The sequence below is a fragment of the Candida margitis genome, assembly GCF_024628925.1.
Source record: "Candida margitis strain CBS 14175 chromosome Unknown scaffold11, whole genome shotgun sequence".
Lineage (NCBI taxonomy): Eukaryota > Fungi > Ascomycota > Pichiomycetes > Serinales > Debaryomycetaceae > Lodderomyces > Lodderomyces margitis.
In genome coordinates, this window is record NW_026261726.1 from 116,388 (window position 1) to 133,303 (window position 16,916).

The 16,916-nt window shown below is 39.1% G+C and overlaps 8 protein-coding genes across 8 annotated transcripts; 4 read left to right on the forward strand and 4 right to left on the reverse strand. All coding sequences in view use genetic code 12, as the record gives it.

Moving 5' to 3' along the window:
* Window positions 1-254: 254 nt before the first annotated feature.
* On the forward strand, window positions 255-2,258 carry CANMA_000173 (uncharacterized protein; the record flags this gene model as incomplete). The annotated part of the gene is made up of 1 exon (XM_051813725.1): window positions 255-2,258. The coding sequence occupies one exon, from the start codon at window positions 255-257 to the stop codon at window positions 2,256-2,258; it is 2,004 nt and encodes a 667-aa protein (XP_051674180.1).
* A 69-nt stretch (window positions 2,259-2,327) lies between these two features.
* On the reverse strand, window positions 2,328-2,792 carry CANMA_000174 (mitochondrial 54S ribosomal protein mL61; the record flags this gene model as incomplete). Its single annotated transcript, XM_051813735.1, has 1 exon — window positions 2,328-2,792. The coding sequence occupies one exon, from the start codon at window positions 2,790-2,792 to the stop codon at window positions 2,328-2,330; it is 465 nt and encodes a 154-aa protein (XP_051674181.1).
* A 279-nt stretch (window positions 2,793-3,071) lies between these two features.
* On the forward strand, window positions 3,072-4,109 carry CANMA_000175 (short-chain dehydrogenase/reductase; the record flags this gene model as incomplete). The annotated part of the gene is made up of 1 exon (XM_051813746.1): window positions 3,072-4,109. The coding sequence occupies one exon, from the start codon at window positions 3,072-3,074 to the stop codon at window positions 4,107-4,109; it is 1,038 nt and encodes a 345-aa protein (XP_051674182.1).
* Window positions 4,110-4,380: 271 nt separating this feature from the next.
* ECM42 (glutamate N-acetyltransferase) lies at window positions 4,381-5,700 on the reverse strand (the record flags this gene model as incomplete). Its single annotated transcript, XM_051813757.1, has 1 exon — window positions 4,381-5,700. One exon carries the CDS (start codon window positions 5,698-5,700, stop codon window positions 4,381-4,383), a length of 1,320 nt encoding a protein of 439 aa, XP_051674183.1.
* Window positions 5,701-5,900: 200 nt separating this feature from the next.
* Window positions 5,901-9,605, forward strand: CANMA_000177 (uncharacterized protein; the record flags this gene model as incomplete). The annotated part of the gene is made up of 1 exon (XM_051813768.1): window positions 5,901-9,605. One exon carries the CDS (start codon window positions 5,901-5,903, stop codon window positions 9,603-9,605), a length of 3,705 nt encoding a protein of 1,234 aa, XP_051674184.1.
* Window positions 9,606-9,633: 28 nt separating this feature from the next.
* On the reverse strand, window positions 9,634-10,923 carry CANMA_000178 (uncharacterized protein; the record flags this gene model as incomplete). The annotated part of the gene is made up of 1 exon (XM_051813779.1): window positions 9,634-10,923. The coding sequence occupies one exon, from the start codon at window positions 10,921-10,923 to the stop codon at window positions 9,634-9,636; it is 1,290 nt and encodes a 429-aa protein (XP_051674185.1).
* Window positions 10,924-11,187: 264 nt separating this feature from the next.
* Window positions 11,188-11,916, reverse strand: TRS33 (Trs33p; the record flags this gene model as incomplete). The annotated part of the gene is made up of 1 exon (XM_051813790.1): window positions 11,188-11,916. One exon carries the CDS (start codon window positions 11,914-11,916, stop codon window positions 11,188-11,190), a length of 729 nt encoding a protein of 242 aa, XP_051674186.1.
* A 2,279-nt stretch (window positions 11,917-14,195) lies between these two features.
* On the forward strand, window positions 14,196-16,535 carry WHI3 (mRNA-binding protein; the record flags this gene model as incomplete). Its single annotated transcript, XM_051813802.1, has 1 exon — window positions 14,196-16,535. The coding sequence occupies one exon, from the start codon at window positions 14,196-14,198 to the stop codon at window positions 16,533-16,535; it is 2,340 nt and encodes a 779-aa protein (XP_051674187.1).
* Between the last annotated feature and the right edge of the window lie 381 nt (window positions 16,536-16,916).

Sequence of the window (16,916 nt, forward strand, 5' to 3'; positions counted from 1 at the left end):
CTCCGTAATCACCCTTAGAATTACTTTGCTTCACGAGCCTTTCCTCGTAAAATTTGAAACCAGGAATTCTAAATTTGATTTTCTTTTTTTTTTTTCTTCCTTTTCTTTTCTAGTTTTCTTCCGTGGAATATCAGTATCCAACAACAAAATCGGCTACGGAATATCATATTATTGGTGTATGCTAAATAGTTTGAATGAGGTCAAGGGATAGAAGTCGGAGCAATTCTGGTAATTCACTCAATGGAACCTCGCCGATGCTGCTGGTAATTTCATCTACAAACAATGGGACTGGCAAAACGCAGAATAAGAAACGAAAATCTACTGATTCAACTGAAAGTAACGGGTCAAGTAAACGAAAGTCAAGTCGATTGGCACAACTCGAAGTCAACACGACCCCCAAGCTATCGGCGAGTCCAAACATTAAGGAAACTGGTCTAGTGGATGTGATTTCAGATAGCGACGCATCGCTGATTTCTTTGGGTCAGGAGACTAAATTTACCGAGCCAGAGCTTGCGCCACCAACGCCTAGCTACACAGGACTACCGTTGGAAGAGTTTCCTTCTGCAAAGATAAAGAAGGAGTCGCTTTGGCCTCAGAAACTAAAACGAGCCAAGGGCAAGGATCTGGATTCTTCGCGAGAAGTTTCTCAAACCCCTGAAACCGACGGAATCAAAGAGCAAAAATTGGAAGCACGCTATAGGTCCCAATTGAAAACACCCGTTACACGAGACATCACCAATGAGAGTGAGATCAGAACGCCGCCGTCGGCTATACCACGAGCGACAAGACCAGCGAGGTTAAAATTAACGGTAAAGACCCCGAAACAGCCAATAACCAATAGAAAAACCAGCAAAAGCACTCCAAAAAATGCACTCAAAAAATTAAAGTTCTCATCACCAAAGAAATCACCTAGTACCAAACTATTAGCTCCTGATACAAAGGTTAAACATGAGACTCACCATGAAGAAGACACTCACAAAGACAACGATGACTTTTGTTTTGCTTGTGGACGTCCCGGTATTTTCATCTGCTGTGAGACCTGCCCTAAATCATTCCACTTTACTTGTTGTGATCCGCCAATAGAGGAGCCACCGGAGGATGACTGGTACTGTCACGAATGTTTTGCAAAGAGATATCCGCAATTGATACCAAATTGGAAAGATGTAGGTATATTTGGAAAGTTGTTGAATGATTTGGAAGTACGAAATCCAAAAGTATTTCAGCTTCCGCGGAATTTTAGAGATGATACCTTTATTGGTGTCTACACGGGAGAAAATGGTGATTATGCCGATGACTCAGAAAAGCCAGACATGCCTGCCAGTAAAAGAAACGGGCTGCAAATACCGGGCTTTAATAGAAACGAAGATCTCGAGGTTGAAAAGTTGTATGATGAAAAAGGCAATCCGTTCTTGTGTCACAAGTGCGGCGAATCTGGCCAAAACCATAGGACGTTGATCAAATGTGACTATTGTCCTCTCATTTATCATGTGGATTGCCTCCCATACCCAATGTTTGGACCCAAAACAATTGGAGATAAATGGAGATGTCCCAACCATATCAGGGATTTATTGCCCAAGGGGTTTCCAGAAATGAGGCAGTTTAAGGAGACTGAAGTGGTTGAAGGATCGTTGCATAGTAATTTTCTAAACATATTGGCTATGGATAGCTTCGTTGTTAAGTTCGACACCGATGAATACTTCAAAGACAACTCAAAGCACACTCTAGACGAATTTGAAATATATCCCGATGAGCTTGGCAAATTGAATGCTCTTTCCTCGTGGGGCAGCGACATGGAAGCAATTCACCCAAACTATAAAATCCCTGCCTATTTCAAAACAGAATCTACTTCTGATGGTGTGTTAGCGAAAATGACTAATAAAGTAGTGGGTATACCAAAATCAACATCCTCAAACTTGACCACATATCGAATACCAGAGAGGCTGATACTTCTTGACTTTGCACAAAAGGTTCAAGGTAAAAAGGATATTTTGACCCAGAATGAGGAGTACGATTATGTGCAAAGGTTGGAAGAAAGTAGTCCGGCAGAGTTGGAAGTTGTAGATGGACTAAAATTGATAAAAGAGCGGCAAAAACAGTTGAACTTGGATGCCCTCTTGAAAATAGTAAACTTGGAGGAAGATCACACTACAGAATCGCCAAAATTGAAAGCTGAAGAAATAGACGAGTTGGTAAAGATTAAAAAATTAATGGAAGCTAAAGGTCAAGACGCATTGCTCAGCTTCTTGAAGGCAAACTAAACGATAAAAGTGTATATTTCTTATGTACATGGGATCGATAATGCATTTATTCAAAGTATCATTAGACGTCTATTTTTTTGATGGTCTAAGAGGGATCTTTGGGATCTCCTCCTCTGTCAACTGTCTAGCATTTGTAAGTTTGATTAGTTCAGTAAATATCTGATGTGGTGGCTTACTGGCGCAGTCAATCACTGAACTGTTTTCTTCTGTTTGACCATGAATTTGCAATTTCAATGGTAATTTAGGTAAATCTTCTTCATTTTCAACAGTTACGTTAGTCACGGTAAATTGAACGTCTGGATTGTGGTACCTCAATGTGGGTAAAGACTCTTTCCAGAAATATCTAATTCCATGTGCTGGTTTATAAACAAAGGGACGCTGTTGATATACAAACAACTCAAGCTCTTTGTATTTTGATGCATCGAATTTATAGCTATTTTCTGGCTTGCCTCTTAAATTGTTTATCTTCTTGATCTGTTTAAGAAGGTTTGGATTGTACTTGTTCTTGGGCGTTATTAGCATCTGCATAGACATCTTAGTGGAGTTGTGTTGTACTTGACTTGGAATAACGGTTGGTTCGAGAAAAAAATTTTTCAAGCGCTTTGTTCGATCTGTTGATAAATAGAGACCGTCGCGCAGTAGGTTATAGAAGATCACACAGTGCTAGATTCAAAAGGTTTAATCAGCAAAATGCGCCAGTAATGTTTTCGATAACAAGTGAAAGCTGAACTTAACTCTTCTCCAAATTTTCCCTATATAAAGACACATTTTTTTGGACAGCAAAACTTTGTTGCAAAAAATCTTTCCACCAACATGTTCTTTACCACGTATCTACTCATACGCCTCATACACTGGATAAATTTTATTTTCAGACTGTTATCTGACTTTGTCATTGGGACTGTACTTGAACCCAAGTTTGATATAGCGTTGGTTACTGGTGGCTGCTCGGGATTGGGAAAAGAACTTGTGCTGCAACTTGTCAACAAGAAAGTCAAAGTGGTTGTACTCGACATCACAATTCCACAAGAGGAACTTCGATTACCCGGAGTCACATACTTTCAATGTGATGTGAGCAATAGAGAGCAAGTTTTGGATATTCAAAAAGAGGTGCAGCTGTTGATGGGAACGGTGACAATTTTAATAAATAATGCTGCAGTTGCAACCGGCAAACCATTGCTTGATCTATCATTTCAAGAGATTGAAAGAACTGTTCAAACAAACCTCATGGCCAGCTTCTATACAATCAAGGCATATTTGCCCAGTATGATCCTGCTCGAACGTGGCTATATCATCACAATTGCGTCTGTTTTGGGATACATGTCTCCGGCTAGATTGAGCGCATATGGGGCGTCGAAATCAGGTCTCATTGCATTACACGAATCACTCACATACGAACTTGCTTCACCTACTTTCAGATCAAATGGGATTAAAACGTTGCTTGTATGCCCTGGCCAAATAAGTACGACCATGTTTAAAGGAGTTAGAACACCGACACAAATCTTTGCTCCCGAACTAGATCCAAAATTTGTTGCTTCATATGTTGTGCTGGCCATCGCGCAAGGAAGAAGGGGTGAGATTAAATTGCCCTTTTACGGCAAGTTCCTTCCCTTATTTAGAGCATTTCCGTGGCCGATTGTTGCACTAGCTCGAAAATTGTCGGGGATCGATGAAAGCATGACAAATTTCAAAGCAAAAGTTTCCAGAGTTGCTAGTAGTGTGTCCTCAATCATCAGTAGGTCCAGAAATTGCACCAATGATAATTCCCCCGCAGTATTAAGGGAGTCGTTAACAGTATCACCACAGGCATCGATTTCAATGAACATCGGGGAAGAGAAGTTCGCTGAAAAGTAGGTGGCATCGATTGATCTGGGCTATAACTAGGATTGGATCGGTGAAGGTGTGCACATTTGCTATAAGTAAGCGCTATCTTAGAATGGAATTACTGATAAAGATTCTACATTTTGCAACTATTTTTCAACAAAATGTTAAGCTGTATAGGAATCATTTAGTAAATTCAACGTGCTCGTATATGCTTTTGTACTTTACTGCACTTGTTATACTACTACTTGCTAGATACTTATTGAAACTGTTACCTGTTACTCGATTACGAATACTACCAGGTTTATGATCTGTAATCACCATTTATTGTGACGTACTCGTGAGACAAATCACATGTCCAGAAATCAGCGCTCTGACCACCACCAGTTCCCAAATCAATTTCAATTACAAGATCTTCATTCTCCAAAATTTGAGATGCTCTGGTTTCATCAACTTTTTCCGGCTCTCCGTTAACAAGTAAGTTCAAGCTCTCACTACCATCCACTGGTACAAACTTGACGCTTGTCCTTGAAGGTATTACTGAATCTCCACTAGATACTTCAGCATACCCAATTGCACAAAGTATACGACCCCAATTAGCGTCCTTACCGTACATGGCAGTTTTGAAAAGAGAGGAGTTTGCCACACTCGAAGCAATTGATTTGGCATCGTCGTATGATAAACTGTCCTTAACTTTAATGGTGATGAATTTAGTTGCGCCTTCTCCATCTCTAACAACCAACTGTGCCAATTGTTGAGCAAACTCGGTGACTTCCGTTTGTATAGTCAAGAACCTCTCCCCAGAAGAAGCATCAAGATCAATCAACTCACCACCTGCTGCACCATTAGCAATTGCTACGATTGTATCGTTTGTTGACATATCTCCATCTACAGTAATACTGTTGAATGATCGGTCAACAGAAAATTTGACAATCAGTTGTAATGCAGAAGGTGAAACAGGTGCATCAGTGACAAAAAAGCCTAGTAAGGTTGCCATATTAGGACAAATCATACCGGCACCTTTGCATAATCCAGCTAATGTATAAGTATCTTTACCAATTGTAAACTGCTTGCTGACAAGCTTTGGAAAAGTATCCGTCGTACATATTGCTGTGGCACAGTTGATCCAATCTTGATGGGTATTGCCCAAATGGTTCAATGCTAGCTTCGGTATTCCAGACAAGATTTTATCGATGGGCAAGTTGTTTCCAATAACACCAGTTGACATTACTAACGTTGAGTTTGGCTCATTTCCAAGTACTGAGTCTGTGACCAATGCCATATCTTCGGCGTCTCTCATTCCTTGGGTTCCAGTGACGGCATTTGCGTTACCACTATTCACCACAATCGAGTTGATGCCTGCACCTTTAGTTTCCTTAATGATTCTTTGAGATACTTGGACAGGCGCTGCTTTGAACTTGTTAGTGGTAAACACAGCCGCCGCGGCCGCATTGTTGCCCTGGGTGTTGTGAACTATGGCCAAGTCCAATGATTTACCATCCTTTTTGACACCACTATGGATTCCGCCCACAATGTAACCTTTTGGATAGACCCCACTCTTAGGCACAAATCTATCAGCCTTGGATGATAGGAATCTGAAGGGTACTTTAGTTACTCTATTCATTGAGCTTCTTTTATGACGGATGACACTATTGCTGACTTTTTTTTTCGGTCAAAATTTTTATGTAATAGCTAAGCGCGTTGAATTGAATTTCCCAATCGGGAGTTCTTGAGAAATGAAAAAAATTCACATCATCGAGCTGCAATACTCTAAGCAGGACTTCTTTTCATGATTACTTATATCAAAATACTCAAGATGCTACTATGATAAGAAACACAATAATAAAACAAAGATGGCATGTTAGTCCTTGTCGACGCTTGCGTTTTCTCGGTCGATCCCTTGCAACGGCTGCATACGAAAATGTGTCTGATAAATCAATCTTTGACCCACAGAGATTCACCTTTCCCGATCATGATCAAGAAAGGTGGAACTCGCTATCGAAGACGTACATACGTGCAGTATTTAGCAACAATGCTTCACTTGCCTTAAAGCATTTAATTGAGTTAAAAAAACACTATACATCCTTGGATCACCCGATTGCATTGAATCAGAAGCAAATGCTTGAATTCTTTCAAGCGGGACTTTGCTTGTACATAGAACAGGATCAGAGATTCAATTTCAAGATTCTCAATGGCATTATTCAAGCATATGCAACGTTGATCAAACAAGTGCAGTGTTCAGGAGTTGACCACAATACAACACAGCCACATATTAACACTATTTTAAAGACTTTGCTACATGCATATGACTTGGAAAAAGCATCTGGAAAGAGTAAAATATATGCACTTCCAATCAAGAATTCATTTAAGCAAGTGGTGGAAAGTTTCCAGGCAGATTTGTCAATATTTTCGACACGATTGACTGAAGAGGATCTAATAAAAACCTTGAAAGAGCTCTACCCCAGTATAAAGTCGGAGCAATCAAGTGAACATCCTGTTAATTCTCCCCCCACTACTCTACCCATTGAGTCCTACTTGGATGATTTTGGTAACTTACATTTCGAAAAAGCCTGTCAATATATCGAAGACAATAAATTTCAATGGAATGGAGAAACCATATATGGAATATATGACTATTACGACTCTTTACCCAGCAATGAAAAAGAAACGTTCTTGAAGGATTATCTTGCTTTCAACAAGATTAAACAATCAACTTTGGAACAATATACTCATAAATTGGTTAAAAGTCCATCAAAATCCAACACAACATCTGAACAGAGTGCAAAGTTTATCGCTAATGAGCAAGAAATGTTGAATACCTGGATTTATCACAGCTGTAAAACAGTCGACAAGCTAGTTGTGAACTCGCCAGCTTCTGACAATGAAAAGATACTTTATCATTTTCAACAATTTATTCAAAGTTTCCCCATAAGGTCAATAGTTGGTAACGTTGTTTACAAATTGATTTCTTCGGCGTATAAGGAGAAAGTTGGTGTTTTAGAAGTCTTAAGTGGCATGAGAATGGCCTTTAGACAAGATATATCATTAATGAAAACGGGTGACAATAAGCCACAACTTTTCAAGTTTATATCTGATGATGATTTCGATAAGTTTTCAAGCATATTGGTCAAAGCTGTGATAGAATCATGTGTGTTACCTAGTGAATATACAACTCGTCAACTCAACAGTGAAGCTGAAGTCGGTCCTAGTTTTACGGTTGGCGATACCAAAGAGCAATTTGCGTTTACCCAAAGTACAATCTATACATCACCGATCAAATCACGAGCTGTAATTAGCATCAATCCTATCTTGTCACAAAGCTTGACTTCAATTCCTATTGGATCAGATTCACATCATTTCCCATTATTGTGCCCTCCTGAACCATGGCTTGGTGTCAACAAAGGTGCCTATTTGGAAAGAAATACTCCGTTCTTGAGTGGATTTGACCAGTTACAACAAACAATATTACAAAATGCCCATCATCAAGGTAAACTTGATTCCGCATTTAAATGTCTTGATCAAATGGGTAAAACTGCTTGGTCAATCAATCGAGATATGTTGGTGATTTTCAACAAGTTGATGCAGTTATCTGATGGGTTTCTTGACATTCCACCGCAAAGGGTGGACTCTTTGACAAAGTCCAAGCAAGAGGTTATCGATATTAAAGGATTGCGACTGAATTTCGAAACTGTCAACAAGTTGGCCAACGCTTTTGGCCGTAATGGAGACATGTTGTATCATTGTTATGTATTTGATTTCAGAGGTAGAGTATATCCATTGTCGCCATTGACCCACTATGGCGGCGACTTGACTCGATCATTGTTTCAATTCTGGCACAGTCGACCATTAGGTGCTAATGGATTTTACTGGATAAAGTATCAATTAATGTCCGTGTTTGGTGGCAGCGGTGCAATCAATTGTGAGGAATTTTTCAGTCAAAATAAGGGCCACATTCTTGAATCAGCAACAGATCCTTTGAGCAATCAATGGTGGATGAAGGCCGATGAACCATTCTCTGCACTATCGGTGTGCATTGAAATTAAAAAGATTTTACACTTTGTTGAACAGGATGGTGGCGAAATTGAAGAGTACTTGTGTCGGTTACCTATACACCAAGATGGTTCATGCAATGGACTACAACACTATGCAGCTTTAGCTGCTGATGAACTGGGTGGAAAAGCAGTTAATTTAGTCCCCATGGATACCAAGCAAGATGTATACTCAACGGTGCGAGATATTGTTGAATGTAAAATTATTGACGATGTTGAAAATAAACTCAAAGGGGAAGCTCGTCAAGAAGCGGAATTCATGTTGAAGATATTGGATCGTAAATTGATTAAACGACCAGTCATGACTACTGTGTATGGCGTTACATTGGCTGGTGCAAGTAGACAAATTTTAGAGAATATTGAGAAGATTGTATCGGATCACGATGAAAATCCATCCAAACGTGGGATATATGATGAACCAACCATTGATAAGCTACGTCAATTCAATTTGAAGTCGACTATATACTTGGCAAGACAGATTTTGTCGTCAATTGATGAATTGTTCTTCAATGCTAAACAAATGGAGGGGTGGCTCGTGGAAAACACGAGACGCATCTTGACTAGTTATAATGTGAAAACGTTGGACTATCTCCAATTGAAGACTTTCGCATCATCTTCACTCACATTAACATCAGCGAGTGAAGCGTTGAACAATTGGTACAGAATTCCGATAAGTTATAGTCCCATAAGTTGGGTATCTGCCGGAGGGTTCCCTGTGATTCAAACGTATAGAAAACTACAACCTCACAGTGTTTCCGGAGCCTTGGGATCAATTATGCAACTGGCTCTGAGTAAGTATGCACCGATGGATAGACGTAAACATGAGTTGGCCATTGCTCCTAATTTCATTCATTCTTTGGATGCTAGTCATATGTTTATGACATGTGATGCGTGTGCTTGTGAAGAGAAAAAGAAAGCAAGTGCAGGGGATAGAGCTAAAAGTTTGACATTTGCATCAATACATGATTCGTACTGGACGCATCCAAATCAAGTTGACACATTATCACAAATCTTACGTCAGACATTTGTTAAGCTACATTCATTTGAATATATGGCTCATGTTCGAAACGACTTTATAAATCAAGTCAAACGTTCGCATTCCTTTCAATTGGTTTATTTCGACAAGTTGGAGTATCCGGATTTATATGCACAAGTGACAACTATTCGAAATGGGTATAGTGATAATGAGGGAAGGAGGATGGCATATTTATTGAATCACGAGTTGAAGCAATTGCACAATGAGGAAAATGACCATCCAGTGAGCCAATTAATCAAGCAGTACAGCCCGAAATTGTATCATATTGTCGGTAACACTATTCGTGAATACTCTTCAAATGTGAATGATGTTGCAACAGTGATTACCAATCCACAACGAAAACATTTGGTTCCTGTTTTCGTTCCTGTACAAATTTTGAGCCTTCCAAAGAATGGTAATTTGGATATTAGACAAGTTTTACAAAGTAAATATTTCTTCTCTTAAATATAAATTATAGACGTTATTGTGATTTTTACTGTTTATTGATCATTTTCTCTAATTTTCCAAAAATCTTGTCTCTATGCAAAGCTAGTGGATCATCAGCATCAGACTTGAAAAATTGATTCCTGTGTATCTCGTCATCTTCATCGTCTTCATCATCGTCATCGTCGTCGTCAACTTCATCTAGTCCCATATATCTCTCAACATCGCCATAATCGAAATACTCTTCACCATCCCAACCAATTCCATCATGAGGTACATACGCGTCATCATCTCCATCGTGATTACCTTCACCATGGCCACCCCGACATTCACCATTATTGCTGCCATCTCCAAGATTCAACTTATCAAACTCGTCTTCAAATGAATTCAATTCTTGTAACCCTCCAGCATCTTCATCGCTAGGATAATCATTTTGGTAAAAGCTTTCAGCGTTGGAATCCTCATCATCAGTCAAGACACTAGGCTTTTTCGTTTCATCGAGATCTTGTTGTGTCGAATCAAGTATGGAGTCGTTATTGTTGTCATCATCATCAAAGAATCGAATGTAGCCTATTTGAGCCAGTGGGTGGTTTGCCGTGGTTAGAGGTTCGGCATCGGTTAGCTGGTACACGTCGTATACATATTGATTCTCGTCATCAATTCCAGTAGGGGTTTGGATTGTATCCGTATGTAATGTGTCTTGAGATATTGAATCTCGCAATTCTAGTAGTTTTTCATCGGCGACAGTAGCACTCTCGTCCTTAATATTTGCTACCCGGCCTCTTCTTTTCCGCTTCAGTTTAGGTTTTTCATTTCCCCTTGACACTAAATCTTCAACCATATTGGACAATTGATCAGGGATTGGATTGTCTATATCATTATAATCAATGCCACTTTGACGTCGTGACTCGTCTGGTTGGATTATAAACCGTCGTTTAATTTCCAGTTGATTGTGTCCTCCACTTGTAGACCCTTCTGCTTTAGCTTCTGTAGGTGCTGCTGCTTCAGCCAAGATTGTGTGTAATAAAGATTCATCAAATTCAGCACCATTGCTAATCTCCGTCTTGGCCAACTTAAACATGTAATTAAGCTTGTCATTATTGGTACCACTACTCTCCTCATTCAATTGACGTTGATGCAGTGGTGTTTGACTACGAGGTGTGGCAATAGGTGATGTGATTGGAGTTGATGGCTTCGATCGCTTAACATTACGAGTATCTTCCAATATCAAAGCCTGGAGAGGATCTTGACCTCTTTTCCTCTTGATTCTTAGGATCTGAGGCGGTTGTGGAGTAGGTTGCTGTGGTGATGGTGTGTGAGGCGCATTTTCGGTATACATGATAAGCTTTGCGTGGTCAAGATTGTTTTCGTGCAACTGCAATTCTCGATTTCCTTTTTAAAAAAAAAATGCACCAAGTCATGAGCAAAGAGGGGGTGGGGAGTACAAGCAGCTGTAACACACATCATGAGTGTAAATTAGTGAGACCATGACAGCCCTTCTACTTGGAATCGCCTACATTGGCTAGCCAATTCCGACTCTATACTAAAGTTTGCCAGATTTCTCTACAGCGATGCAAAGGGGGACTATGTATATCTATTTCGTCTAGTTATTAATGCTCGTATGAATATTAAACATAACGGCAGGAAATTGAGTAATCTCCGCCGACACGTTACTCTCAACCCCAAAACTCATCAATATTCCTCTAATCACACCACAGGGAAACCAAAGATATACGCGTGATTTTTTTAACGTATCTTGATTAGAACTGATTCCACCTTCACCACCTGCCCCTTCATTGCTATTGCTATTGCTATTGCCACTACTAAATTCACTTATCAATTTGTAGCTGTTATCTATTAAAACAAAAGTTCCTCGATGATTAGTTCGCAAATTGTCAATTTGCTTATTATAAAGGCATTTCCAAACATCACGACAAACAAATTTCATGATATCCAAAATATCAATGATTTTCGTTGTCGAATTCTGATAAAGTAGTAATTCAGCAATTTTAAGACCAAGGTTGTAACCCATGGTTTCAATTCGTATCGTGACATCATCCGTGGGGAGTAGACTAGAGTCTAGTATATTGACAGTGCCCGGAAAATCATTGTTGATGGAGGATAATTGAGTATCAATTCGAGTTTGCTGATCCTGTTGTTTGGCTTCGGTTGAGTCTGTTGTTGTTGTTGGTGGTGGTGGTGTTATTGAAGGTTGGGCTGATTGAGTTGATAGTTGTTTTGATACGCGGATTGATGTGGGAACAATTTCTTGTAGAAGAAATTCAAAACTGGAGTAGCTTATCTGAGATTGATGTATGTCTTCTGTCATCATGGTAGACTGTAGGAGAATTGGGAGGCAGTGTGTGTGTGTGTGGCAAACTGATTTCCTGTATTTGATCAGGTTGAGCTTTCGTAGTAAGGAAATAATTTTCTTTTTTGGCAAAGCGCGTTGTAGTAAAGCAAGAGAGAATAGGAAAACGCAAAAGTTGGGTTTAATCAAGAGGTGGTATCGTCTTTGAAGGATTGAGTTTGATCTCATTGTTTGCAATAAGCATGTAATGATACTCCTATTGCTGTTCATGAGAACTCAAAGTTGTATAAATTTGCAGCATTTTCTCATTATCATTCCAATGTGAATGCAGATGAGAAGAAAGATAACACTAAGAACTTCAATAGCAAGTTTCTAGACAAGAGACGCCTCCATTTGGAAGTCTGATTTCTCTCTTCTGGCTAACGATTGTATCTTATATATCCTTTTGGAGATTGATTACTTTGTTAGCCTATAAGACAAAGCTGTAAGAATAACGTCGTGTACATATTTCAAGATTGTTTTGTTTTGTTGACAGAAAATGCGTGACTAAAAAATATGGCAGCAAAAGTACACGACTCCGGTTAAAGTATAAAACTCACTATTCAAAAAGGACCATTAAAGTTTTTAAAGGGCTAAGCAAATAGAACTAAAAATGGCCAGTTGATGAGTGTAAAAGAGGAAAGAGGTGTTTATGAGAATCACAATAAGAATACGTTATGTCTGCAGCTTCTCCTACTGGTCTTTCCAGTAATGCATTTATGATAGCCTTGCTAACTCTACTTTGCCAAAGGTGTTTATTATCTTCCTCCTTCTAGTCAAAGCTCTAAGGTTCGAGAATGTTGGGATAAACTTTAAGCAAAGAAACACCTCTATATTCTATCGCGTCTTTTAGTTTTCTTTGTTATGGTCAAACTAGTTGTGGTTAATATAACTGGCAAAAGTTTAAAGGGCTTTTGTGTGTTGCTTTCAAACACAACTTGTACATTAAAAGAAGAAAAGAAAAGACAATAACCCAACAGCTCAATTGATATGCATATCATATACCCCATGTGTATATGAAGTGTGTGTGTGTGTGTGTGTGTGTGTGTGTGTGATATGTAGGCTTTGGTATATAGATATAACACTGTTTAATTAACTTTTTTAGAGTGGGTCGTGTACTATTTACAATGCTAACTGTTATAAGATTTTATATTTTGTTATTTTGTTATGTTTTTTTTTCTTTTCCTTTATTGTTAGACGAATATAAAATTGTGATTTATTTTTGTGTGATATATAAGCTGTTTTAGTACGTGTGTATGGAGGTAGATGTATGAGTTTTGTAGCACTTTACACTCCCTTTGTTAACGTTAGCATATATATATATATTACTTACATAAAGACACGTAAAAATTATTTACTTATATTTATTTATTTATTTATTTATTTGTTTTCCATTGTTTCTTTTATTTTATTTTTAATTTTTAATAAAAAGAAGAACAAGACAAAAGACAAAAGACAAAAGACAAAAGACAACAGAGACAACAGAGACAGAAGAAGAAGAAGAAAGACATAAATAAAAAAAAATAAAAAATAAAAAATAAAAAAACACAAGATAAAAAATTTTTGTAATCTTGCAACAAACACACACACCATATATACATATACAACTATCTTCTTTTAGCATACAAACTATACAACTCACAACTTACAGCTTACAATCTACCTACTATACAATCATCTAACTACCACTACTGTTCCTATCACAACAACACCACGTAGATTGAGAGATTAGACAAAGCAGAGAAGTGTGAGGGGCAAACGACATCTACCACTATTAAAAACCCCACGCAAATTTTTTTACAAACCAAAACTATTCAATTCCAAGCCCAGGACTATTAAGCTTGCTGACAATCAATCGAAGGAGAAAAACTGATATAACATCTGTACACCCTACTTCTGTTCAATCGAAGGGTACTGAACTACTGAAAGAATAATCTAAGCTAGCTCTCCCTTACTTTAGTGTGTGTGTGTGTGTGTTTTTTTTAACACCAACAAAGAGAAAGAGATCTATTCTCAGCTATAGACTACCCAGTCTTGCCGTTTAAATTGAAGGGGATACATCCCATCAATTTCTTTGTATCCATTATCCACAAAACATCAAAGAATAGAAGCAGAATTTAACGTTTTTTTGAAACCACTCAATTACACCACCATTCGCCCAAGTTTACTTTCATTCATATTTTGTATTAATCATTAAAAATTTTATATTTCCATAATCCAGGAATCAAGCATATATCCCGCATTAAATCCAAATAAGAACAATGTCATCTGAAGCAGCTATAGGGTATAATAATACCTCATCCAATCAAAACGGACCTTTTAATCATATTCCATTGTCATCCACAGGAGCATCATCGTCATCACTTATGGCGCCAGATAACACCATAGGTGCCACCAATGGACCTCCGGGGTTGATCAATAACCCTTCAGTATATGGGAATCATACACAATACCCACTTCAGCAGCAACAACATCAACAACAGCAGCAGCAACAACAACAACAACAACAACAACAACAACAACAGCAGCAGCAGCAGCAGCAGCACTCTTACTCGCATCAAGAACAATTTAATCAACCTCAATATCAACAACAATACCAACTACAACAACCATCGCATGGGCAATCTCCACCCATTACCGGTTTATTGAAAATCTCCAACTTACCACACGACCTCACAAGAAGAGAAGCAACTTTATTATTTGCCCTAGTTATTGATGAAGTTTTAAGTATTGATGTTAGTGATTGCCAAATATTTGCCTTGTTTAAGAATTTCAATACTTGCATAACAACAGGTAAATTATTGGATGGACAACAAATTTTTGGGCCCGATTATCCCCCAATCAAGGTTGAATTTGATAACAGTAGTCTTCAGCATACATTGGGATCTCCGCAAGTATTGGCCCAAACACAATCAGCATTTAACTCGTTGTCATTATCTTCATCTAACAACATTTCACCACCAAATACATTCAGCAATGCAGCAACTCCATCACATGGGCCAACGCCGTTGTCACAGACACAAATGGGATCACATCAACTTTTGAACAATGCACCATCTACTCATTCATCCAGTGCACAGCATCCGGTTGCCCCATTTGATGTATTGCAAAAGAGACTGTCTGTGGGTAATCAGAGATCTAGGTTTGCCTTTAGTGACCCATTTTCGCATGAACAACAGCAACATCAGCAGAACCAACCTCAACCACAATCGCATCAGCAGAGTCATTTTCAACCCCCTCAACAAAGGCTATCCGGTTCTGGTGTCCAATCTGGTCCCCCCAGTAGCTCCATTCAACCACAAACACAGTCAGGTTCCAAGTTTAATTTTCCCTCTCGTAGTCTATCCGATGATCTACCCCAACCAGCTGGTTTAGGTTCGGGATCGGCAAACGGGTCAAGAGCGAATACTGGAGTGGGTGATTTCTCCGAAGTGACTGGGAAATCAATACTACTTATGGAGTCTCAAAATGATGCTAGGGATTACGAACAATTGGTTAGAGATCCTTGGAGCTCGAATCCGAATAATGGATCCTCAGCACATAGTCCTACAGTATATTCAAACCCCGAGTGGAACGCCTCGGCAGGTGCTACCAATGGCACATCGAATATTATCTTACAGCAACCACCCGACCGCCGAAGAACTTCATCTTCATTTTTTAATCCACAGTTGCCACAGGATCAACTACAACAACAATTGACGTCGCCGCCACATCTTGCAACAGCTCCTAACCAAACTCCCCCACATGGTCCAACAGCATCGGGGTTAAGGTCGTCGTTGCAACAGCCAGGTGGAATGAGTCAACGCCAAGATTACCAATCCGGCAAAGGGTCACAGTCATCTTCCCAAGCTTACCCGCAGCAACAGCAACTGAATGCACAAGGGATTAAACCTCGAACGTCGCCGGCAGCTTTAATAAACGCTAGTCCCTCGACTGCTGCTGCCTCGTCACAAACGGGTAACAAGATTCCAACTGCAAAAGATATACCTGAGCTTTCATTATTAGCCAAAGTGCCACCTCCAGCCAATCCAGCTGATCAGAACCCACCTTGTAATACATTGTATGTTGGTAATTTACCACCTGATGCAACTGAAGCTGAATTGCGTACGTTGTTTGCTCCACAAAAGGGATTTAGACGGTTATCATTTAGGACAAAGAACCAATCCAGTAATAATACCAGTGGGTCAGCTGGATCTTCTTCTTCTTCAGCTACAGCAACAACTACCGGAACGTCCAACTCAAGTGGTCATAATCATGGACCAATGTGTTTTGTTGAGTTTGAAGATGTTGCTCATGCGACGAGAGCATTGGCTGAATTGTATGGACGGACATTGCCAAGACCACATGCAGGAAGCAATGGTAAAGGAGGAATTCGGTTATCGTTTTCTAAAAATCCATTGGGAGTTCGAGGTCCAGGAAATGTGAGGAGGACATCAACTAATCAGTTGGCCGGTGGAAATCAAGCGCAAGGTGCCGGCGCAACTTCCTCGCAAGATGCTTCACAGAAACAACCATCTTCAACTTCATCTTCAGCACAGCAACTGGGTTCTGGTGCCGCTATGAATGGTACTAATGGATCAAGTGGAGCAAAGTGGAATTAGACCAAGTGGAGCAAAGCAGAATTAGACCAAGTGGATTATTCCTGCCTGATTTGAGACAACCATATGGGTAGTCTTTGAACATCCAATGCTGCTTCGTCGTTGTCAATGCACGCCGTGTTTTGTTTTTTTTTTTCACATTTCTTTAAATTTCGTTTTATTGTTGTTTTATTTTGCATTTATGTTGAACTTATGATTATTTTATTTTTTTTCCAATTTATTGAATTTAGAGATTGGAAGTGGGAGGTGGAGAGTTGATATGGCGGTTACCTTTTGGCTTTGGTATCCGTTTGTACATGCTTCCCCATTCTTATTATTCGTGTCATTTTTTTAAAGCTACTATTATTTTTATTATTATTATTTTGTATAAACTTTGTGTATTAT